Source organism: Camelus ferus, chromosome 23, assembly GCF_009834535.1.
Source record: "Camelus ferus isolate YT-003-E chromosome 23, BCGSAC_Cfer_1.0, whole genome shotgun sequence".
Lineage (NCBI taxonomy): Eukaryota > Metazoa > Chordata > Mammalia > Artiodactyla > Camelidae > Camelus > Camelus ferus.
The window spans coordinates 7500690-7524746 of NC_045718.1; the positions used below are offsets into that span (position 1 = coordinate 7500690).

The 24057-nt window shown below is 35.5% G+C and overlaps 1 protein-coding gene across 1 annotated transcript in view; it reads left to right on the forward strand.

Moving 5' to 3' along the window:
• Positions 1-24057, forward strand: part of CDC73 (cell division cycle 73) — an 80552-nt gene that overhangs the window by 10297 nt on the left and 46198 nt on the right. The window contains exons 6-10 of the mRNA XM_032466787.1: positions 108-196; positions 3766-3982; positions 7812-7910; positions 10598-10676; positions 12302-12366. Of these exons, the coding sequence (XP_032322678.1) occupies positions 108-196; positions 3766-3982; positions 7812-7910; positions 10598-10676; positions 12302-12366 (549 nt within the window). The remainder of the gene's footprint in view (positions 1-107; positions 197-3765; positions 3983-7811; positions 7911-10597; positions 10677-12301; positions 12367-24057) is intronic.

Sequence of the window (24057 nt, forward strand, 5' to 3'; positions counted from 1 at the left end):
TAGGCTGCAGTTGTCTTTAAAATCAGTCTCCTAAGGAACTTGAGTAATATGTGTTAAGCCTTTATTACAAATGCATTTGTAAAATTCTAATGAGTGATTATTTTCAGGATGAAGAGTGTGTACGCCTTGATAAAGAGAGATTGGCTGCTCGTTTGGAGGGTCACAAAGAAGGAATTGTGCAGACTGAACAGATCAGGTAAGAACTTCTTTAGTAAAAGTAGGCAGTTGAGTGTCAGTGTAAGTTAAGTATATATGGAAAGAGGGATATTAACATGCTGTCTCTACATCGTGTGCTCCTCACTGCGCGCCTCTGTGCCCGAAGTTCAGACGAAGATGCCTGAGCGTGTTTAGTGTTGGGGGGGTTGGAAGCCTTTGTGTTGCTTGTGTTTTCTGGAAAGCCTTCTTGATTCTGTTATCATACTGATCTTTTCTTTTTTAAAAATTACTCCATAATCCAAGTCACTCATTTATCATGAAGTCTCTTGTTGGTTTATAGCAGTGGTCAGCAAATTTTTCTGTAAAGTACCGTGTGTTAAATATTTACTTTTAATATAATTATTGCTATGCTTAATTCTAGTTTATTATTTTGCTGCTATTTTCTGTTTGTCACTTCTATTCTTTCTACTTTTTTTGGACTTCTTTTGGATTAAATGGTATATACTGTAGTTCCTTTACATCTTTTCTTTTGGCTGGTTAGTTATAACTATTTTATTTTAGTGATTGCTGTGGGGTTTCTTCAGTGTGGGTGGTTTATAGCATCACAGTCCACCTTCAGTGTTGAATCGCTTCCCAGGTAGTGTGGGAACCTTAACAGTAGTGTTCTTCTGTCCCTCTCCTTTTGGCCTTTGTGGTACTGTTGTCATACGTCTTATATATAAACACCAGTGTACGTTGTTGGTATTCTTGTTTGAACTATTATCTTTTAAAGAGATTTAAATAGTAATTTTTGTATACCATTTTGTATACCATTTCCATGCCTCTTCATTTCCTGTTGTAGACCTGTGTGTACCCTTTTTTTCCTTCTGCCTGAAAGATTTAAGATTTCTATTTGTACAAGTCTGCTGGTGATTAATTCTTTCAGCTTTTTTATTTCTGAAAGTTTATTTCCCCTTTTTTTTTTTTTTAGAAAAATTTTCACTGGGTGTAGAATTCTAAACTGCATGTTTTAAAGAACTTTAAAGATACTGTACCACTGCCCTCTTGATTACATTCTCTCTGGTTAGAAATCTGCTGTCATCCTTTTTGTTTTTTTAAAATGTGTCTTTTTTTCCCTCTGACTACTTTAAAAATTTTCTCTGTTGCTGGTTTCGAGCTGTTTAATTATTGCATGACTTGGGGGAGTTTTCTTCATTGTTCTTGTGCTTGAGGTACAACGAGCTTTTTGAGGGGATTTTTGGGTTCATAGTTTTCATTGAATTTAGAAAGTTTTTGGTATTGCTTCTTCAAATAATTTTTCTTTTTCCTTCTTTCTGGCCTGATTACTCACACTCTGCTTGAAGCTGTTCTAGCAGCTCACTCATGCTCTTTTCTTTTTTCGGATCCTTTTTTTCCTCTTTCTTCTCTTCTTTTGGCTTCTGTTTTCTGTTCATTTTTGATAAATTCTGTAATTCTGTAGTTTACTCATACATTACATTTTTAGTCTCCAACATTTTTTTATCTCTACAAATTGGTTAAATGTATGATCCATGTCTCTACTTGTTGAACATGTGAAACAGTTATATTAATTATTTTAATGTCTTTGTCTGCTAGTCCTGCATCTGTGGACTGGCAAACAGTTGTTTTTAATTTAGGTTTCTCCTCATTCTGGCTCATATTTTCCTATTAATTTATGCCTTATCATCTTTGGGTATCAGATATTTTGCATTTTACATCGTTGAGTGCTAGATACTTTTGTATTTTTCTGAATTTTCTTTAGTTTTGTTTTGGGACTTAATTAAATCACTCGGAAATAGATTGTTCTTTTTTGAGTCTTGATTTTAAGATTTGTTATTTGAACAGTGTTCAGTTAGGGTAGTTATTCCCCACTGATGCTGGGGCGAGACCATGCTGAGTACTCTACCTAATGCCCAGGAGTGTGAGGTTTTCAGTCTGATTGGTGGGAGCAGGTACTATTCCTTACCTGGTGTGAGACTGGGCGGTACTTTCGCTAATGCTGTTGGATGGTTCTGTTCATAGTTTTAACTTCCGTGTGCTTATGTGCTAATCAGTATTCTTCTGCTGGAATACTTTGGCCTCATACGTATTTTTTTTTTAATTGCTGGAACTTCAGCATGTTCTTTTCTTTCTCTTGTTTTCAGTAGAGGTCCTGGGTTCAATCCCCAGGACCTTGTGCATGCTATGCATGTGCTCGACCAATGACCTATACCTCCCCCCACTGCTGGAAGGCTTGACAGGGACCTCTGTGTAGCTCTCTCCTCTCAGGCACTCTGGCCTGTGAGTTCCCAACACCTTGATCTTGCTGGAATCCCAGCTCCATTTTCTCAAATCAGGAAATTCACTAAATTTTGCTGGGGTTCGTTCCCTGTGCCATGTTGGAAGCTTTCAAGGCCATAAACTGTGGCCTTCATAGGGCTTCCCCCATTTAGTTTGATTTGTCAGAGATCACTGTCTTTCACTACTTGACCGAGTATTGAGTAAACTATTGTTCTGTATATTTGGTTGTTTCAAGGCAGGAGGGTTAATCCAGTTCCTGTTACTTCATCTTGACTGGAAGTACAAGTCCAATGATGGAATGTCCAGTGCATATGTGATTATAATTTAGAAAAGCATTTGAATTTGGGTCAAGGTTTGCTGGTATGCTTTAGGTTTTAAGGGGAAGATGCCTAGTGTTAATGAGTGTTTAATAATGTTAAAATGAGTCAAATGCTAATGCACATTGAGCTCTGCTGTAAAGTTCCTTCATACCTAATGTAAATAAAGCATACTATATAATACTACCGTATTTAAACCTGCAGGAATTCCTGTCCTTTTTCCACATGTTGTTTAAACATATTTCAAGATTGCCATCTTGTGATTAGAGTAATAATCTTATCAACTGCTGTTAAGGTATCCAAACTCTTTTTCTTATTTTATACTGTGAAAAATGACACTAAGCTTAAGATTATTATCTTAAATCTATACTTTCATTGCTAAGTCTTTTTTTTTTTCCAAATAATTCTGAAGGCATAAGCTCTGTTTGTTATTTGAAAATGAAGTAAAGGAAGAAAAATAAAACGAAAATATCCTTTTATCTTCCAGACTTTAAAAGGAGTATATGTTTCTGTGGCATTTAAGAGCCTCTGTCACCTATAAAATTAATATGTCATACTCTAAGGCATATAGGTTTGAAGCCTTGAAATAGATTTCAAGGAAAACTTAAACTTTGAATTCTTTACAGAATGAAATTTTTTTACTTCTCTTCCAAGGTGGTGCATGCACGTGCTCACATGTGTGTGTTTGTATAATTTGCATGGATGGGGGGGTTAGCATGTAATATATAAAAGGCCATACTAATGAATTCTTTTGGGAGAGGAAGAGATGAAAAAAATGTGAAAATTTTTTTGCATTGCTCCTTCTAAGAAAAATTACTAGTTTGCTTATAGTGTAATATTTCTACATGGACTCTGTCTTACATAATTAGAAAATACCAAGTATGTCAGTTTTATATATAAGAACGAAATCTGCTACTTAAAGGGTTATTACCAGGAACTTATAAATGTAACCATTTATTTTATGATGTGCTTAAGAGATCCTTGCTGTGAGTATTAAAAAAGAAGTTGCTTTCAGGTCTTTGTCCGAAGCTATGTCAGTGGAAAAAATTGCCGCAATCAAAGCCAAAATTATGGCTAAGAAAAGATCTACCATCAAGACTGACTTAGATGATGACATCACTGCCCTAAAACAGAGGAGTTTTGTGGACGCTGAAGTAGACGTGACCCGGGACATTGTCAGCAGAGAGAGAGTGTGGAGGACGCGAACAACTATCTTACAGAGCACAGGAAAGGTAATTCAGATGTTTCACTTGTTCATTAGAGTGAACATGTGCATTTACTCTGTGATTGAAACTTCCTAGTTGGAGGAGGGTTCAAGTGTATGTCTGAAAGATCGATAGTACTGTAGATTTCTAGGTGGCCATACTCACCATTCCATCTGAGCATATGGTTGGTTGAGGGTCACCAAGGAAGCTGATGAAAAAGTCTGAATCAAAGTGCGAGTCTCTTGATTTCCACCTCACTCATAAATCCAAAGAGACGCCCAGTTTTCTTCTTGATGAGATTTTTGCTTAAACCTAGTGAACAGGGAATGACGGCAAGTCTCTGGTCATTAATACCATTATTAATTTTTTCCTCACAAAGTAGAGAAATTATGAAAATCAGTCACCACACGTTTATAGAGTGTATTTTACATTGTATTCTGTTGTGTGGCTGTAGCAATGTTGTTTATTCCTTATTAATGGAGGTGTTCTGTTTTTTTCCTGTGCGATTGTGTACTTTCTTCCTTCCCTTTCTCCTCTCCCTCCTCCTCCTCCCTGCCCTTCCTATTCGTGATTACAGACAGTTGAATTAGAAAATATCCTTGTACATAGACCTTTGTACATTTATGTGTATATAGCAAAAGGATTAATTCCTAGAAGTGAATTGCTGATTAAAGGAGGTAGTGTGCTTTAATTTTTGAAAGAGAAAAGTTGAAAGATACTGGAGATTCAGCATCTTAGTAGATCTCCAAAAGGGTTCCCTCGATTCTGTCTCACTCACTTGCTTTCTATGTCTTTTCCTTCTGTGCCTCCCAGTCTTCCCTTAAATGCTAATGCTTCACTGATGTGTACTTGTTCTCAGTTGATTTGATGAGAGGTTTATAGAAGTTGTGAGATTACTGACGAAAGTGAACGAAACATTGGTGCACGCAGACTGGTTTTGTTTGCAGATTTTTTTGGATTCTGGCCTTAAGTTTATTGTACCATATTAGTAAGAATAAAAGTACTAGAAAAGAATTTTTGAAGGAAAGAACTTTTTTTCTTTTGTGCTTGGACTTGTTTTACAAAGTACTTGAGGTCAAGAGTCAGAATCCTTCTCCAAAGCTTAGAACTATAGAGAAATCAGAGAACATAAGTAGATTTTCATTTTTGTATTTAAAATAAAGTGGTCTGTAGATACTTATTTTTACTGTCTAATATGCTTAATAGATGCATATGTTACTTACGTTCTGCCAGTGTTCATTGTAATTTTTGAAATGACAATTTTCTTTGGACTCTAGGTGGCAGGATTGTACCACTGTTTCAGAACTTAGTGTTCTATAAAATAAGTGTTGCTGGCACCAATGTCTAATTTAAAAAATAAGTTAATACTTGAAGAACTGTTTGATAGCTAGGTTTGCTTCTATGAGTGTTAACATTTAAAAAAATCAAAAACAACTATTTTGACTATTTTGATAGTCTTTCTGTATACTGTTTTCATCTTCCAAACTCTAAAAAACCTTTTAGATACTCATAGCCCTAAAAGGCATTGTGATTTTAGACAGATCTTCATTATTCCCAGGTTTCAGGGCTTTCTTATTTTCTGGATCACGAGATAGGTTCAGGATTCCATAAGAAATAAAAATATATACTCATATAGTTATATTACTATTGCAAGCACCCCATGTAAGGCAACCTCATATTATAGTGTCATTAAAAACACACTTTTAAACTTACATAAGCTAGTGTATATTCACTGTTGAAAAACTGATAAGAGATCATTAAAAGAAGAAGAATAATCGCTTGTAATTATGCCACACAAAAACAGCTAGTAACATTTTGATTGATTCTTCTAGAGTTTGTTTCTCTCATTGTAGTACTTTATTATTTTTAAAGTAGTAAAATTTGATTTTCATAATTTTAACAATTTTCATGATAGAATTAAGACTTTATTTGTATTTGTCACTTTGTTGATGTTGCACTGCTGGTGCAAAAGTAGTGGCTGCTTACCTGCTGGCATCTTGGCATGAATCAGAGCATTGGCACCAAACTTTGCAAGTAACCATTTTATTTCTGACCCACTAATGATGTCCTTGGTGAAATTTTAAAATTTATTAAAACTTGACCTTTTTGTAAACATCTTTCTAGTATCTTCTATGATGAAATCAGGCCATACAGAGCACTTCTGCACACCAGAATGTGACGGTTGTCTCCACGAACAGCACTTGGACATTGTTTAAGTTGCATGCTGACCCAGCTGCTTTTACACACAAAACCATTTTTCAAAAATTTGAATAGCTGTGTTATTCAGACTTGTGTATTTGGCAGACATTTTTTAGAAAATGAGAGAAAAAAAGCCTATAACTTCAAGAAAATAGCTGACAATATTTGTTGCCAATAATAAAATGAGAGCTTTCATGAGAAAGTTAGAATTTGGGAGATTTCTTTTCTCTACTGTGACTGTCATAGTTTCCTAAATTTTCCATAGTGCCACTCTTTCTTGTCTTTCCTTCTTGTGCATTTTGGAAGATAGTTTTTTGTAAAAATTATTTTTTTCATGGAATAAGTTTTTTTCCCTTTTTGAAGAAATTAGCATTTTTAAAATATCTCAGTTTAAATTTCTAATGTGATAAATATTGTAATCTATGTAAACTAAAAGTCTTTGGGGGGTGCCATAATTTTCAAGAGTGGGAAGTGGTTGTGAGACACTTATTTGCTGTGCATAAAGAATTATGGGAACTGCTACGGCTCTAACTGGAGCAGTGGTGAAAGCTGTGTTTCAGGCTGTCTGCCCTTTTGTGTATGTGCTTATTTGTGTAATATTTATTTAACATCTTCAAGCCAGGCAAGTGGTAGGCCCTGACTAGAGAGGTGTTGATCCTGGCTTTAATAGAGATTGTGTTCTTTAACAGAAGACAGAAAACTAAATAAGCAGTAATTGTGGCACAGGACGTTATGGGGATGCTGCTGCTAGGGCGGGTGGCTCACTTGGTCAAGAGCAAAGGGGATGATACCGGAAGAGTAAAAAGTAGTGAGGTGGGACAGGTGGTCCAAGCCAAGGGAACAGGGCTCTCAGTCGTCCAGAGAAGAGAAGTCATGTTGCATTTGAGGTTCATGAGGGCAGGGAAAAGTTCCTCTTGGTTATCTTTGTATCAGAGTGCCAAGCAAGGTGTTTGGCTTATAGTAGCACATATTGCATAAAATGATAAGTGATTGACAAGTAAAATTTGAAGAGTCCCAGAGAAACTGAGGGAGAGCCTCAGATGGAAAAAGAATATTTCATGAAGGAAGGAAGTAGTCAGATGAGTCAGCTTTGTTCAGTGTTGCTAAGATTGTTCACGCAAAAGTTCATTAAGTTAAATTTTTGAAAATGCTTTCCAACTTGCAAAACTTTGAAAACTGCATATTCACTCTTAACAAACAATATCTCAAAACTTTGACCATCTCATAAATTATAGCAGTCTGAAATTAGAACTGGAATTTATTTTACCTAGGAGAGAATATAGTAGTTGATTTCTTTCAGAAGAATTAATTTCTTTTAGAATAAGCCCCATTGGCAACAAATCCGCCACAATTTTATTTTTTTAAGGGCTAACCTGTTTCCTGCTAACATATTTAAATAAATAGAGAATATGAATGAATTTATAGCCAGTTATGCACTTTAAGTAAAATGAATAACACTGAATTTATGATAATTGGTCTTTGGATGAATTTCCTAGTAGTAGTCGATTTTTACTTATCTGTGTAATAATTAATTTTTAATGATACAACAGGGAAGAATTGATAGAAAAAAACTTAGTCTGAAATTGCTTATTAAGTAAACTTACTGAATATTTTTATTTTAAGTGGACTTATTAATTAAAATCTATTTCTGTTTCAGAATTTTTCCAAGAACATTTTTGCAATTCTTCAGTCAGTAAAAGCCAGAGAAGAAGGGCGTGCACCTGAACAGCGACCGGCCCCAAATGCAGCACCTGTGGTAGGGATGTTTTGCTGTTTATGTAGTAATTTTAATGAAAGTGATTATTCAGTATTGTGACTGTGAAAGCATCTTAAAGTGTTTATTTGCTTATTTAATTTTTTGAGTTGAAGTATAGTTGACATACAATAGTATATTAGTTTCAGGTATACAACATAGTGATTCAACATTTCTATATATCACAGATTGATCATAACCATAGATCTGGTAACCACTTGTCACTGTACAAAGTTACTGCGATATTATTGACAATATTCCTTATGCTGTATGTTACATCCCTGTGACTTAATTATTTTGTAACCAGAAGTCGGTACTCCTTAATCCCCTTTACCTGTTTTGCCCTAACACGCCCAGCCCCTTTGATGAGCACCAGTTTGTTCTCTGTATCTGTGAGTCTGTTTCTGTTTTGTTTGGTTCATTCATTTGTTTTCTTTTTTAGATTCCACTATAATTGAAATCGTATGGTATTTGTCATTTTCTCTCTGACTAGGCTGGGTTTCTGTCCCTCCTTCCCATCTTGTTGTAGCCTTTTCTTTATGTTCTAATTGTAGAAAGCCTGTTCTCCTGGCCTTCAGATTGTTCTCAGAGACAGTTGTCCTGTGTGTGGTCATAGTCTTGGTGTGTTCATGGGAGAAAGTGAGCTCAGGGTCTTCCTACTTCACTGTCTTGATCTGGGACCTTAAAGTTTTCAAGTCAGTAGGTTTTGAACATTTTGCTGCTTCAGTGTATCGGAAGGATATAAAAACCCTCCCCGCCATTAAAAGTGACTTCAGCGGTGGTTCTTAACTGGAGGTATACCTGGGTTATCTGAAAAGGATTAATAAGGAAAAGTCTTCTGAGTAATTAGGTAAACCATAGCTGGCCTATTTATTCATTGTTGTTTGGGAGCATCATTAATCATTGTTAAAAATAGAAATGTCTGCTACCTTTCACTTTGGGGCTCTTTTTGAAATGATTGGTATCTGTGTGTTTTGTTTCTCCTGATCACAGGCCATTTGGTCCTTTCATTGTGCCTTAGTTCTAGCACTTAGTGAGGTTTGATGGCCTCACTCTCTGAGGAGCTACTTGGGACCCTCCCAAAGTAAATTTCATGCACAATGTATAGCCTGTATTTAAGCGCACACATGCCCTCCAATTTTGTTGAAAATTCTTCCAGCCAGTTTCATAAGATTCAGCAAAGGAAAAATAATATACAAGTAAAATCTTTTTTATTTTATATAGAATTTTTTAAAAGTCTATCAAAATTTGTAGAGCACTAATACAGTCTTTGCAAGAACTAATAGTTTTAGTTTTTCATGAAATCCTTGGTATTTAACCTTTCAGGTGTAGTGAATTTTTTGCTGATATTTAGGTAAATATTTCAGGTGACTTTCTAGCAAGTATTTAAGTGTCTCCTATTTGTCAGACAGTGTGCTGACAAGGAGACACAGGAATGAAGAGGCCCACAGTCCTTCTGCCTCTGAGGTTGTAGTCTAGTGGGGCTTAAAGATGAGTGAGAAAGCTGGTGGGGCAAGTGTTGCCATGGTAAAACATAGCGTGCTTGTAATTGTGAATTGGTTGACGTCTTGAATAGCAGTTGGTAGGATGCATATTAAATCTTAAAGCAGTTCAATCATTATCTTCGTGACTGTGAATATTCTGTGTTTCCATAATAGTTAAAATACTTGAAAATTTTAATGTTTGGCATTTGACTACAGAGGTGTACACCTAGTGACAGTCTTGAATAAGTGTGTTTCATTTGTTATAATAATTGGTGTAGCATCCCATTGTAATAAAATGAAGATTATGTCAGTCTTTATGAATACTGTGAATTTCCCAAGCAGTTTTGGGACTATTCCTTGGATATGCTTTTTTAGATTCTTGCAGACTGAGTTTTATTTATTTATTTATTGAGATATAGTCAGTTTACAATGATGTGTCTATTTTCTGGTGTAGAGCACAATTCTTCAGTCATACATGAATATACATATATTCGTTTTCATATTCTTTTTTAGCATAAGCTACTGTAAGATATTGAATATATTTCCCTGTGCTATACAGTATAAACTTGTTAATCTATTTTGTATATACTATTCAGTATGAGTCTTAGATAAAGTATTTGTGAATTAAGGTATACATCATTAGATTTGCATATTTTTCTAAGTATTTTTAAAAAATAACACCTTTGTTAATTTCAGTCTTACACTGTACATTTATAAAAGACAATCTTTTGTCATTGTTTTATTTAATTTAAGGATTAATAATTTGGAGAATTCAGTTAAAAGACTGCAAAGTGTCTGCTCAGTAAACTTTGAATTAAAAGATTTCTTTTTGTCAAAGAAAAACAATTCATGATTGGAGGGAGTTTTATTAATTTGTAAAGAAATTTAAGCAATTAGAATGAAATTATTAGGTACACCTCTTTTGTTTCTGCAGTGTCTAAGAATTTTGCTTTTGCTTTGGTGTACGTTTACTTGGGGTCATTTCCCTTGTCCCTGCTAGGGACGGTAATTTTCTAGCCGTGAACAGTATCTTGAAAATAAGCTTCAGAAGACTCCCCTCTTTTGTCTACTCCTCACTTTTGTCATATTGGCTATCGGAAGAAAAACTTTGAAAAGGATACCCTTATTGTGGTTTTTATTATGAGTCTTAGGGAATAATTTAAACAATATTAACATGTGACTCATATTTATTATATTTTTCTACAGGATCCCACGTTGCGTACCAAACAGCCTATTCCAGCTGCCTACAACAGATACGACCAGGAAAGGTTCAAAGGAAAAGAAGGCAAGTTACTTACTTTTTATCTTCCCCTCACTATGGTTGTGCGGAGCTTGAGAGGCAGGGTGCTCTGAAACTCAGGAGCAGGGGTTGGCAAACTAAAGTCTGCAGGCCGTGTCTGTACCACTTTGTGTCCCTGTGAAAAAGTTTTGTTGGAACACTCACTCATTTTGTATTATCTGTGGCTCTTTTAGTGCTGTGACAGTAGTATTGAATTGTGACAGAGATTGTGTGTCCTGCAAAGCCTGAAGATACTATCTGGCATTTTACAGAGTAATTTCAATAAGTTACTTTAACTGCAGTCTGTCTCCGTTTCCTCCTGTGTGTCATTACAGTGCTAATAGTATTGGTAGTGGTCCCTGCCTCCCAGGGTTATTGTGGGGATTAAACTAGTTGTTTAATATAAAGTCCCTAGAAATAGTAACTGGTATATAATAAGCTATCTATAAATAATTGCTATTATTAACCTTAATTCTTTTTCTCAAAAATTTATCTTAGAGGGTAAACTCTACATATCAAATCATATTTCCCCAGTAATAAATTTATACATTGAGAATTTGGGAAGCATAGATTGGAGTAATCGTGTGAAGACTTATTTGGTGATGGCTGTGTGATAGACTGGGTAATTCGGTAGGGAACCATTTCCTCGTTAGCGAGGTGGTTAGAGGGTAGGACTAATGTCAGTATAATTTCTCTTGGAATCTTCATTTGTCTTGACTTTTGTAATGAAAAAATGAGATAGAAGCAACTAGAAGTTTAACATTTATGACTTTTTTCCTGCATAATCTGAAATCTCCATTTAAGTTTATTAAAGGATATGCCCTTGATGTAGTGAATATTGTGTGCTGGTCTCATTTACTGGATAAAGGCATGTACTGAATGCATGCCATAGAAAGACAGTCGTCCATTCTTTTATCCACTACAGTGTTTCTCATTTGGAATGAATTACGTCAGTATGGGTCAGTAATTACAGCCCCCAGACCAAATCTGATTCTCCTTGGGCCACATCAGGCTGCGCTCATTTGTTTGCGTGTGCTCACCCTGCTCTGGCACTGCAGCTGCAAAACCTAGGAGTTGTGGCAGGGACTGTATGGCTTGCAGTGTGTAAAATATTTAATATCTGACCCGTCACAGGAAGGTATATTGGGATTCTGTCCTGGAACCCCTGTCCCTATTTACAACATTGCTTTTCTACGAATTCTGTAACATATGCCTATGATTATAATTTTGGAACACAGATTTTTATAAGTGAAGAAGTTCTCATGATATTAGATGCTTTTAAAAGGTGCTGTCATTGAATATTAGGAATAAATAATTTGGGGGTTATAAAGTATCTTATTCAGTCTAAATTTTGATATTTCCAGCCAACTCTATGACTGTTGAACACAGTTGTAGAGGTAGTCCTAACTAGCTTCTACATATTGGGCTTGTTGTGTGTATTAAATGTATTTTTGAGACTAATATTCCTTTTAAAGTTTTTATCTTCACAAGTATGTGATGTAACTTTATACGTATAGATTGAAGGCTTTGTTATCCTGTTGAACTGTCAGATATAATGTGGATTACTACTTTAGATTTATTGTTTATCATGAAATATATAAAATCTAATAGTTAACGCCCTCTCTTTATAGAAACGGAAGGCTTCAAAATTGACACCATGGGCACCTACCATGGAATGACGCTGAAGTCTGTGACGGTAAGTTCCTTGGACTGCGGAGGTTCTTTTGTTCCAGGCATTTTGTGTAAGTAGCAGATGTTGAAGGACATCTTTGTTCTCTAATATTTTCTGTTTTAAACATTTATCTTTAATGACCAGCTGTGCTGACAGATCTGTGCGGTGATTATTGATTCATGGGTGTCTTTTTTTTAAACTGAATTGAGTGTGTGTAAATAAAAGCTGTTCTGATTAACTTGCAAGTAGGTAGGATGCCACCTGGTTAGAGTTCTCAAGTCAGTGAGAAGTAACAAGGTCCAGTTTGGGAGAATTCTTTGCCATAATATCTCATGTTCTTTAAAATATAATGCTTTACTCTCTAAGAAGACAGATTTTGGTGGTTGAAGTAATGCTACAAAGTGCATTCTTGTCAAAACCAAATACTTGATGTCCATGATTATAAGCCTTTGGTTCCCTTTTAGCAAACTTTCTTTTTTATTTTTTAGTCTCCTGAAGATAATTATTTCTAAATGATCTGACCAAGCTGTATTTAAAAAAAAATAAGTTTCAGATGTATAGCATTATAATCTGACACGTCTATGCACTACAGAGCGATCACCACCACAAGTCTAGTTACTGCCTGTCACCATACAGTTGACCCCCTTCACCTGTTTCACTCACCTCCCAAACACCTATCCCCCAGTAACACTAATCTATGCACTGATCTCTGTATTTATGAGTTTTTGTTTTGTTTGTTTGTTGTTTTGGTTTTTTTAGTTTCCACATGAGTGAAATTATATGGTATTTGTCTTTCTTCATCTGTATTTTGCTCATACACTTATTTTTAAATTGTCTTCAGATTGGCTTTATATTTTTGAAGTTGTATGTGGACTCATTCATTCATTCAGCAAGTACTTATGGGGTACTTGTGTCAGACCCTGTTCTGGTTGCTGGGGTGATTGCTGTGAATAAGACAGACAAGGCTTCTTCAGAGGGAGGAGTCACAGGACTTCTCTGAGGAGGTGACATCTGAGCAGAAACCTGGTGGAGACCATTCCATGAAAGACACACAGAGGTCATGATTGGGCCCCATGGAGCAACTACATGAAGGCCAGTGTCTCGGGAGTTGAGTGGATGAGGGAAGAGTGGTAAAAGATTAAGTGATACCCATTACAACATCTGCCTAGTTTTTCCTTTCTTCAGAAGGTGACTCATAGCTGTCAGTTTTAACTTAAATTCTTTTTTTTTTTAATTGCAGTGCAGTTGATTTATAATATTGTGCTATTTTCTGCTGTACAGCAGAGTGATTCAGTTATATACACATATTCTTTTGCATTGTGGTTTATTACAGAATATTGAATATAGTTCCCTGTACTATACAGTAGGACCTTGTTGTTTATCTGTTTTGTGTATTATAGTTTGTATCTGCTAATCCCAAACTCCTAATTTATTTCTTCCCATCCCCATTCCCCTTTGGTAACCATAGTTTGTTTTCTATTTCTGTGAGTCTATTTTTGTTTCATTAATGAATTCATTTGTGTCTTATTTTAGAGTCCATATATAAGTGGTATCATATGATATTTTTTTCTCTTTCTGGATAACTTCACTTGGAACAACCATTTCCAGGTCCATCCATGTTGCTGCAAATGGCATTTCTTTTTTATGGCTGAGTAGTATTCCATTGTATAAATATACAATGTAATATTTATCCAGTCATCTGTTGATGGACATTTAGGTTGCTTCCACGTCTTGGCTATTGTATATTTAGTGCTGCTAGGAACATTGGGGTGCATGTATCTTTTTGAATTAGAGTCTCTTCCAGATATATGCCCAGAAGTGGGATTGCTGGATCATATGGTAACTGTTTTTTAGTTTTTTAAGGAACCTCCATACTGTTTTCCATAGTGGCTCCACCAGATTACATTCCCACCAACAGTGGTGGAGGGTTCTCTTAACTTCTTCAAGAGTTATTCATTGACGTTTTCTTGGGCACAGAACTTGCCTGCTGGTCATTCCCCAGGTGAATTATCAGGAACTGATGATATTATCCTGATGTAGCTATCAAAATTAGTTTTTTTGGTTATTGTTGTTGTTGGTTTTGTCTCCTCTAAAATGCCATGAAATTAATTTAATTACTAAGCTTCTATGCAAGTAGTAAAATCAGGGTTAGTTTTTAACAGATTCTTTTTACAGAAAGGTTTTTCTGAAATCCAAGGACAACTTCGTAATTAAACTGTGTGAGAATGATATGGCTGTTTTCTTATCAAGAGGCTTTGTTCCTAAATATGAGAGGCAAATTTAAACAGATCTATGGTGTGTGATTTTACAGAGCTAATCACAAAAAGACATTGTTTAGGAATACAACCAAAAGACTAAAACTTTTAGGTCAAATTGCTAGTACTTTGAATATTTTAATGTGCAGTTTGAATCTGTGCTGCTTGTGACCTGATTCATTTTAGCAGTTTTAGAAAGAGAATAATACATAGAGAACTTGGAACCTGAAAGCTTTGAAATTACCCTGAGAATTGGTTTTTTTTTTAGTTGAATCAAACTTATCCTATCCAGCGTAATGTTTTTTTCCTTCTGAAATTATTACCTGTTTATGAGCTTGTGAGTTTCACCAACTTTCTAATTTATTCTCCAATTAAGAAAATTCTCTTTTGAGATCCACCCAGCCATACAAAGCAGTTAAAAGTATGTTAAAGGCTTTGTTGCAAAGATGTGACTTTCTTTCTAATTTATGTTCAGCTTAGTTTTGCTACCATTGCTCTCCAGGTTTTTGATATGCCTGGTTGATATACATAGTTACTAAAATTAGTTTCAGTCTGCATTAGGATTGATCTACATGTCTTTTAAGTTCAAGACATCCAGGGTTCTCCTGAATGTAAGACTAGTAAGTTGACTTACACAGACCAGAAAAATTTTATATGAGTTTTTTTCTATATATGTTATAGAGAAGGGGTATGTGTTTTGATAATAATATTTCATAAGAATCATAAGTTATTAAAATTTATAGAAATTAAAGCCCAGTGTATTTTGTAACATAATCATAAAGGTAATAATTTATTGAAGTTTATTATAGCAACAGAGGCCCAAGTATCTTTAAAGTTACAAGTTTATGTAGTTGGGCCTCCAGTCCACTGTTGAATTGTGCAAAGCAGTGCAGAGGCACAAGACCTGTGTGTTGAAGAGTGACTAGAAGGCTGTCCTGGGTGGGAGACAACCCCCAAAATGTGTTGCTTGGGTTCTATAATGTTTAAGAAATACTGGATTAAACAGATTTTTGTGGTGCAGGAATCTCATCATTTTTAATACATGTTATATCTTAATGGGAAGGCAGAGTAGACTCTCTCCCAGGCTTGTTTACTCCCAGAGTTTGCTTCTTTCCTCCCTTCTGTTGAGAATCCTGGAAAGAACCAGACTTGCATAGAATCATTTTAAGTGTAACTGTATTAGGAGTTACGGTTTGGGAGTAGAAACCATTCAGTATGGTGAACATCATAGAGTGTATTTTCATGGATTCCATTTGTGAAAGGGGCCATTTTAGACTAAGAAGATGCCACTTGACCTTGCTTTTCATTGTATGGTAAATAAAAGGAGGTGATGAGGACCTTTTTTCTTTGCACAGAAGCAAGGAACTTTTCGTGCTTACCCTTGAGAGGGAATAAGAAGATGTGACCACAGTTCATCGTTACTATTTGTAAGGGTTTGGAAACCCTTTACTGAGCACTGCTTTAACCTCCCAGTCTCGCTTGTTCACGTTCACGTGAGAAGGCCACGTATTTTAGTCTCTGTTTATTCTTTGTTTTTACTGAATATCATTGACTTTTGGTTTCCTTGCTGTCATCGTTTTTGAGGAAACCTTTTGTACTCTGGAATCGAACAGATCAAAAGCTTTCCTTTAAGGTCATTGTGAAGCAACTTGAACAGATTTTGTATTTCTTATAATCTCTTTTCTGGAAAAGCATTTTCGTGATAGTAAGTAAAGTTGTGTGACCCTTCAGTATCTCTGTTAGAGGTCTAATAATAGCACCATCTACTTTCACTTTTCAGAAGGATCCAGACTCTCAGTCTCCACAAAGTTACATTCTTAAGCAGGAACGTCAGTAACCTCCCCATTCCCTGTTCTGTACAGCTTCGTTCGTTCTCATTTGGTTGTCTGTCAGTCACCTTGTTTATCTCTGCTTGGAGTGTCTGGGGAGTGCTCCAGTGCCAGTGATGCACAGGTGCTGTTTCTGGGCCTGGGCCAGCAGAAGATGGAAGTAGTCCGTTAAGACTTTCTTTCTTAAGACTCCCCTTCCTTTTTCCTCCTCTGTTCTCTGTTCAGCAAATATTTGTTGAGTGCCTGTTACGGGCCATGTACTGTGCTAGGTGCTGGGTCATCAAAGGTGAACAAAACCAGACCTATTCTCATGGACATGTTTTTTTTAATCATCTGTTGCAGGAGAGACACATTAGTCAGTCACTCAAATATAAAACTATGACTGTGCCAAGCGTGTGGAGATGCACTCCCATGGAGATGCCATGAGAACCAGAAATTGGAGGGTTTTTGTGGGAGTCGGAATACTTCACTGAGGAGGTAGTACTTGAAGTAAGAGCTAAAGTTTGAGTAGGAGTTAACCTGAAAATTGCAGGAAAGCACGTTCTGGGGATGCTGAGCAAGAGCAGGAGTAAATGCCCTGGTGGGAAGAGCACATCCGGTGGAAGGTTGGACAGAGGACTGTCTGGTTATTGTGTAGATTTAAAGAATGCACGTAGGAAAGCTTCTTTGCACAGTTAGATGCAGCCAGTGTCTCTCTGAGGTCCTTCAGCGTGCCAGTCTCAGTGTGGCCCCACACATGTTCCATCAGACATCCGTGTAATTCAAATTTTTGTTTTACTCGCTGGCACTTAAAACAGTCTGGATTTCCAGCCTCTTGTGAGGAGCTCTCTGGCCCACAGTCTAGCGTAGCGGCTGCCACATCCCTCTGAGCGGCGTTCTTTAGACGGGAGGTCTAGGTTGCCACAGGCCTGACTGCTCTTGTCTTCTACATAGCTTTCTTCACTTATTTATAATTCCTTCTTAGGCCCAATTGGCCTTTCAGTTTGAAATCCCTGCTCTAAATAAAGGCAGTGCAGAGCTAGCTTGTTAAAGAAAAGTTAATCAGTTGGAAACTACAAATTTAAGACTTGGAAGTCAGTCCTCGCTTTGAATTTCAGTTCTTCCACTCACTCTGCCACTAATGAAGTTGAGAACGTTATTTAACTTTTCTATAAGTAGTCCTGTTTTTATTTTATAATAAAGATCATAGAATTTGCACCACAGAACTATTGATGAATAAAAGAGACACTGTAAAATGCTTAGCACAGAAGGGACTCAACAAATAAATGGCTACTTTTATTATGAATTTATAATTTGATGTGTAATCTCAATTTGACTTATATGTAAATGTAGGCAACTAATATCTTCTGTGATGTACTTAATATTACATGTTTAATGATAACAATTTTCACTCAAAGCTATGAGGACTAGTTTATTTAAATGTTAGGAGAACCTTTTCCTCTCCAGTACCTGGGATATTTTTACTGTAGCTGTGTATGTTTATCTTGTAGTAAAGTTCTTTATCCTTTGAGAGAAAATTGCTGCAAAGAAGTTATCATGTTAAATGTGTGACAGCTTAACTACATTAGGCTTTTCCATTTACCCATTAGAGCTCATGTATAGAAAGAAATTTATTTAGATTTAAATTATTTGCTTAGATCCAAAAAAGTATATAAAGTGTTGAAATTTTAATATGTGGTCATAGAATTATAAGTAGAAGTATTACTTTTATAATTTATAATTTTCTGCATTCTGCACTTAGATTGGCATATTACTTTGCTTGAGAATATTATATTACATTTGAAAGATTTTCGGAACTTGTTGGCTCCCTTCAGTTTCAGGGAGCCAGGGTGGTTCTGTCCTCTGTTAGCCTGAGCGATGATGTGAAGCTGTACTTCCTAAACAAAACAAAACATCAGATGCTTTTTCTCAGTAACCCCTCTATGTCTTAAGCTTTTGAAAGTTAATTTTGTACATTTACTACCTGTTACATGAATAATACTTAAGTGTTAACATATTAGTATTTTGTGCATTGTTTATTTTTTAATTAAATCTACATTTTCATAACTTTTCTTAGTTTTCATCACGAAATTGAACAGTGTTTTTTCTCTGTACTCAGAGCTTCCCTTGTATCCCTTTATGGTAGTTTTCCCCTAGTGATTTTTCCAGTTTTTTTGTTTTGGTTTTTTTTTTTTTTTTTTTTTGAGAGTGATATGCTTGTTATAGATTTGGAGCATAGCTAGATATAAGGGAGATAGAAGAGAGACTTCTGTTAAAATTTCTTTCTCTGTTGTAGCAAATTAGGCATCAGTTTTCTTATCTGAAAAATGATATTATAGTAACTTAATCTGGGATTTCTTCAAGGTTTTAAATGTGTTCAGGTGTACCTTGTTTAGCATTGTTCCTTTCATTGGTGTTTGTAGCATTGAATTAGTTGTAGTTATCACAGAAATATTTGTAATATTACATATATTTTATGAACTTTTTATACTGAATAATACAGAAGGAACTGCTCCCCCCCACTTTAGTTAATTGGGTGGATACATGGATTGAACACTTATTTAGATGGGTGGGTATTAATCTCTTTACATTGATGCATTCTTAAGGGTATTAAAATCTCATTTTACCTTAATATTTTGTCAGCATAGTCAGCATTTTGATGCTAATATACTTAGAAAAAATGAATAATAATACAGAAAATATTAAGTGTCAGGGAATTTTAATGCCTATAAAGTAAAAGTTATTTTTATAATACTGCTTTTTTACACTGTTGCTTTCAGTTTATGTATCTTGTTGAGATTCATTGAAAATCCACTGAACAATGAATGGTACTTTTGGTGTAAGCCTATATAATTAAGCTCCATTAATTTAGTTTTGCATTCCATTAGAGAGTAATTATTGGTTTATCCAAAATGTAGTAGAGATTTTAATACTGTCTGTAACATACCTTTAAAATTAAAAATATTCTACCAGTGACCGTATAGTTAATGCCATGATCACAGAATTCCCAAGACTTACTTATTAATTTTTTTCCTGAGACTTATTTTTGAAAGAAGCATAGACAAAACTATTCTTGGCATACATGTTAGAATAATTTAGAAACCATTGCATAATTTTAAATAATAATGTTAACATCACTTTGTTTCAAAGTGATTTTCTCTGTTCAGGAGAAAACAGAAACCAGTTTGGAAATATTACGGTATTTTGTTCATATAAAAATTTATGCTATGAGATTTCAGTGTGATTGTATAAATTCTTTTCATTGTAGTTCCGTATATAATGCTACAGTTATATATGAATCAGACATTCCCAAAAGCAAACTTCGAATTTTCCTTAAATTTAATATTCTCTCTTGGATGTACTACACTATAGCCTTTTATTCTAATTTCTTTTTATCTTCATCACTACATATTTATTTAATCCATTCAATTTTAATGAAATTAGTGTATTATTGAACATATTTCATCAATTTTAAATTCTAACTCAGTATATTTTTAGACTACTATTTTTTAACATAAACATGATTTCATTTTATGTATTTTTCTTCATTAATTTGAGGGAAAAATTAATACTTAATACTTAAAGTTCATGACATGATTTGAATCATTTCATTCAAATGAAAAAAACCCTAGTGTATTAACAACTGGTTAATACTGTCATTGGGTGTTTATATATTTTCTTCATGGGTACTTCTCTGTTGGCTGGCTGAGTTTTACTTTGCTGTATTAATTTCTAGGTCTTCATAAATTGATTTAAATCTTCAGTAAATTTCTAATCTTTTGTATAAATTTTATATTCAGATTTTATCTTCTTAGTGTCTCAGTATTTTTCTCTTACTAGTTATTGGGTAGTCAGTATCCCTTAGTCTCCCCTCTGTCCCATACCCTACCAGCCTCATTTGATCTTTGATTCTAAGTTTTGGTTTCTTTTCCAGGTCTGTTTCTTGGTGGATGTTTCTTATAATGTTATTCTTGTTTTTCCTGCTTCTCATGTTCCTCTGTGAGTGACTGTTCAAATGTTTATTTTAAATATCTGTTTTTTTTAAACTGGATTAGTTGCTTCTGGCCTGGACAAATCTTACTATTTAAAAACTAAGTTCTTGTTTGAAATTTCAGAATGGTGCTTTGCTGTAATAAGTTGAAGACATATTCATTTGAAATGCCAAGGAACTAAGCTTTTTAAAACTTTTATTTTTGTTTTAATTGGAGACAGAAGTCATGCCATAGAACTCAGGTAGCTGTCTTGTGGTTGAAGTCATATTTTATGTTGTCTTTGAAAAAGCATTTGTTCCTTAACATTTAGGTTTGTGCAGGAGAATATAAGGTCAAACACAAAATTATTTCAAAATCAAGTCAACATAACATTTTTACAAATTACCATGAAAGTCAAAGAGTTGATTCCTAGGATAGTAGATTTTATAAAAACACGCTTCACTATGACACACTGGTCATACTACATTTATAGTTCATATTGGAACCCTCTTGTAGATCACTGAAGACCAATCCATAGTCATACAGTCTGGTTCTAAGTACCTGAAGAATTTGCAGCACAATCTTTGTTACGTAACAGATCAAAGCATCACTCACTGCTGGTGGTAAGGAGCAGGGTGGATTAGACTGCCCGGCAAAGATCAGTTTTATGGATCCCAAGTTGCCTAATAGAGTGGCATTTCCAGAGAGAGGCTGAGGAACTGGGTAGTATTAGTGCACTGGGGGAGACTGATCCATTGCTTGGGCTTACGAAAGAGTAGTATTTGAGGTGCCAAATGCTGATTTATTAATTTACAGGGAGGAATATAACTGCCCTGGGCACTGGGCACTGAGTTATTCTGTCCAGCACATACATGTTCTCCCTGCAGAGAAGCTACTTGGAAAATCAGAGTGTTAACGATATGCTTGCATAATGAGCACATATTGAATTATACCTTCTAAACACTTAATGGTATTAGAGGAATGGTATTAATGAAATATCAGCTTGAGAGTTGCATCTCTTCAGTAAAAGACCTGTTGCAAGGCCAGGGAGCCTTCAGCTTCGGTCACTGCTCAGGCAGGCTTTGCCATTGTGACTTCTCTTCCTTTTGGTGTGTCTGACTCATCTATCCAAGTGGGTATGATGTAGTTCTTTAGATTACTGATTCAGCTTTAGGACTAACATCTCATTCTGTTTAGTTTGATTTATTTAAAAAGTGTTAAAAGACGTTTGCGTAATGGCTATTGCCTGTGTACTGTAGTTAAAACTATTTCTGTTTATCTTAGGAAATGCAGGAATATTAAATGAAAATTATTACTGATGGATTTGGATTTCAGACTAACAGCAGTGAGAAAATAAGATGTATTTCTTAGTACTGAAGGAATTAAATTTTTATTGGTAAAACTTTGCACTATCAAGAACTTCCTGTTAGCTTAAGATATAACTTACTATTTTTCCTAAACCATTGCTATTTCTAATGCCAGGTTGTGCTAGTTTGATCAAAAACTAATTTTCTAGGCCTGGCAATTGATATAATGAGAGTAGGTTATTTTTTCTTTGAATTGAGTGCCATTACACAGGTGGTGCCCTCTCACAGGATGGGAACAATGCCGGAGCAAGTGTTCATGATGCCTGTCTTCCCTGCACACAGTGGGGGAAGAAAGAGGAAACGCCTTAGGTAGCTTGCACCCTCATCAGGTTAGGTGACTTGGTCTAGGACATCATCAGCCTGGAGAAAGGAGCACTTATTTTTTTTTTTTTTTTCCAACAAACAGTGCCTCTTTGCAATCTTTTTTCCCTCTGAGGGGCTCTTTTGCAAGGCGGTTACCAAATGCTCCCCTCCCACCCCCGCCAGGGTTTTTTCTTAGTTATGGAAACTTTCAAACATAAATATAATTAGAGAAAATAGTGTATGGTTTTTTATCTACTCATCACAGAGACTCTATAATTATTTTTTAAACACTTTTTCTTTAGCTGTTCCCTGGAGTATTGTAAAGCAAAACCCAGATGCTAACATTTTCTTCTTACGTACTTTGCACTTCTTAAAAAAATGGGCCTTTTTTAAGAAAACCTAGCGACAGAAGCATTATCACATATAACAAAATAAGTAATAATTTGTAGGTATCACCTAATACCCAGTTCATTTTCCAGTTTCCTTGATTTTTCTGCAAAATCTCTTTTTGTAGTTCAGTTGTTGCAAATAGAACCCAAACATGCACCAACAGTTGCATTTAGTTGATAGACTTACATTTCTTTTATTCTAGATAAGATGTTCTTTTTTTTTTTTTTGTGATGTAGACCCACTTAGTAGAATCCTTTGAGTTCTCTCTCTCTATAGTGTTCCAATGCATAAAATAAAATACATAAGGTAACAAAGAAAGCCAGTTATATTGAAATAAAATTATAAAGATATTTGAGAAATACAAATTTATGATATGGTGCTTTGTGCTGCTTTTACTAATGCATTATATAACAAGACCCAGTGACAAATCTAATAAGTGCGAGAATTTTTAAGTATGAACATACACAATATTTCAGGATATCTGTAAGAGTTGTAATGTGATATGAAAGTACTTGATTTCCATTGGGGACAGAGTCACAACCGCTGTTAATAGTAGTGTGGTTTGTTGCCTACATTCATGAAAGAAGGAAATGTCAACTTCTGTTAGAGGTTGGTGAAAATAAAATTATGAATTTTTTTCACATCCAAATGAGGGACCCTCTGAATTCTATCCATAACCTTCTGCTGTAGAGTAAAGTTGCTAAGAAAGGCCTTCCTAGCTTCGGTTCTGCTTCACTGGCTTTTTTCTGTTTTTTCTATGAACTTGTCAAGTTCTTCTCAACCTTCTGGCCTTTGTGTTTGTTTGAAGTTCTGTTTGCCTGGATCATTCTTCCTCTTGCTCTGAATAAGACTGGCTCTTCAAAATGCAGATCTCAGTTTAAAGGCCACTTTTCCAGGAAGACGTCCCTGTTTTTTTTCTTCTCATGTTCCTGTTTGTTTGTTTACATTGACAATTTTCTTCGAATATGAGGATCTGAAGGTAGGAACCACATCTTTCTTTCCCTTCACCATATCCCCAGTGCTGAGAACAGAGTACTGGGCCATAGATGTTGCTTGAAAAGTAGTTATTGAATGAATGTTTCTTAAACTCATATTACATGTATAATTTTAGTTACCTTCCATTCTTTCATACGCTTGTAGAGTAGTTAAAATTTATTATTGTTGATGCTTTGCAGTACATAGTCCCTCAGTGCCACTAGGCAGTCCTTTTATATGTTATTTTAGTGGCTTTTTATTTTGTTCTCCTTGGTGAATCAGGTTCTTATACAGTGTTTACTTTCTTGGTAAATGGTGCCGCATCCCCTCAGTCCCCCCGCCAGGATCTTAGGCCACTTACCCCCTCTCCCTCACCTCCAGAATCCACACATCGTGAAGGCCTTCCCTCCTGACCTCTCTGGAATTCCTTATCTCCACGTCACTACCATCCTTCCTGGCCCAGCCGTTTTTGTGTCTTCCTGGACTATGCAGCAGTCTCACAGTTGGTCTTCTGTCACTCATGTGTCTCTTCGGTCTGTCCTCATGTTCCAGCCAGTGTGCTTCAGACACTTAAGATTGGAGCTATTAGGCATGAGCTAGCCTCAGTGTTTTTTTTTTTTTTTTTTTCTTCCAAATGCTGCTGTAT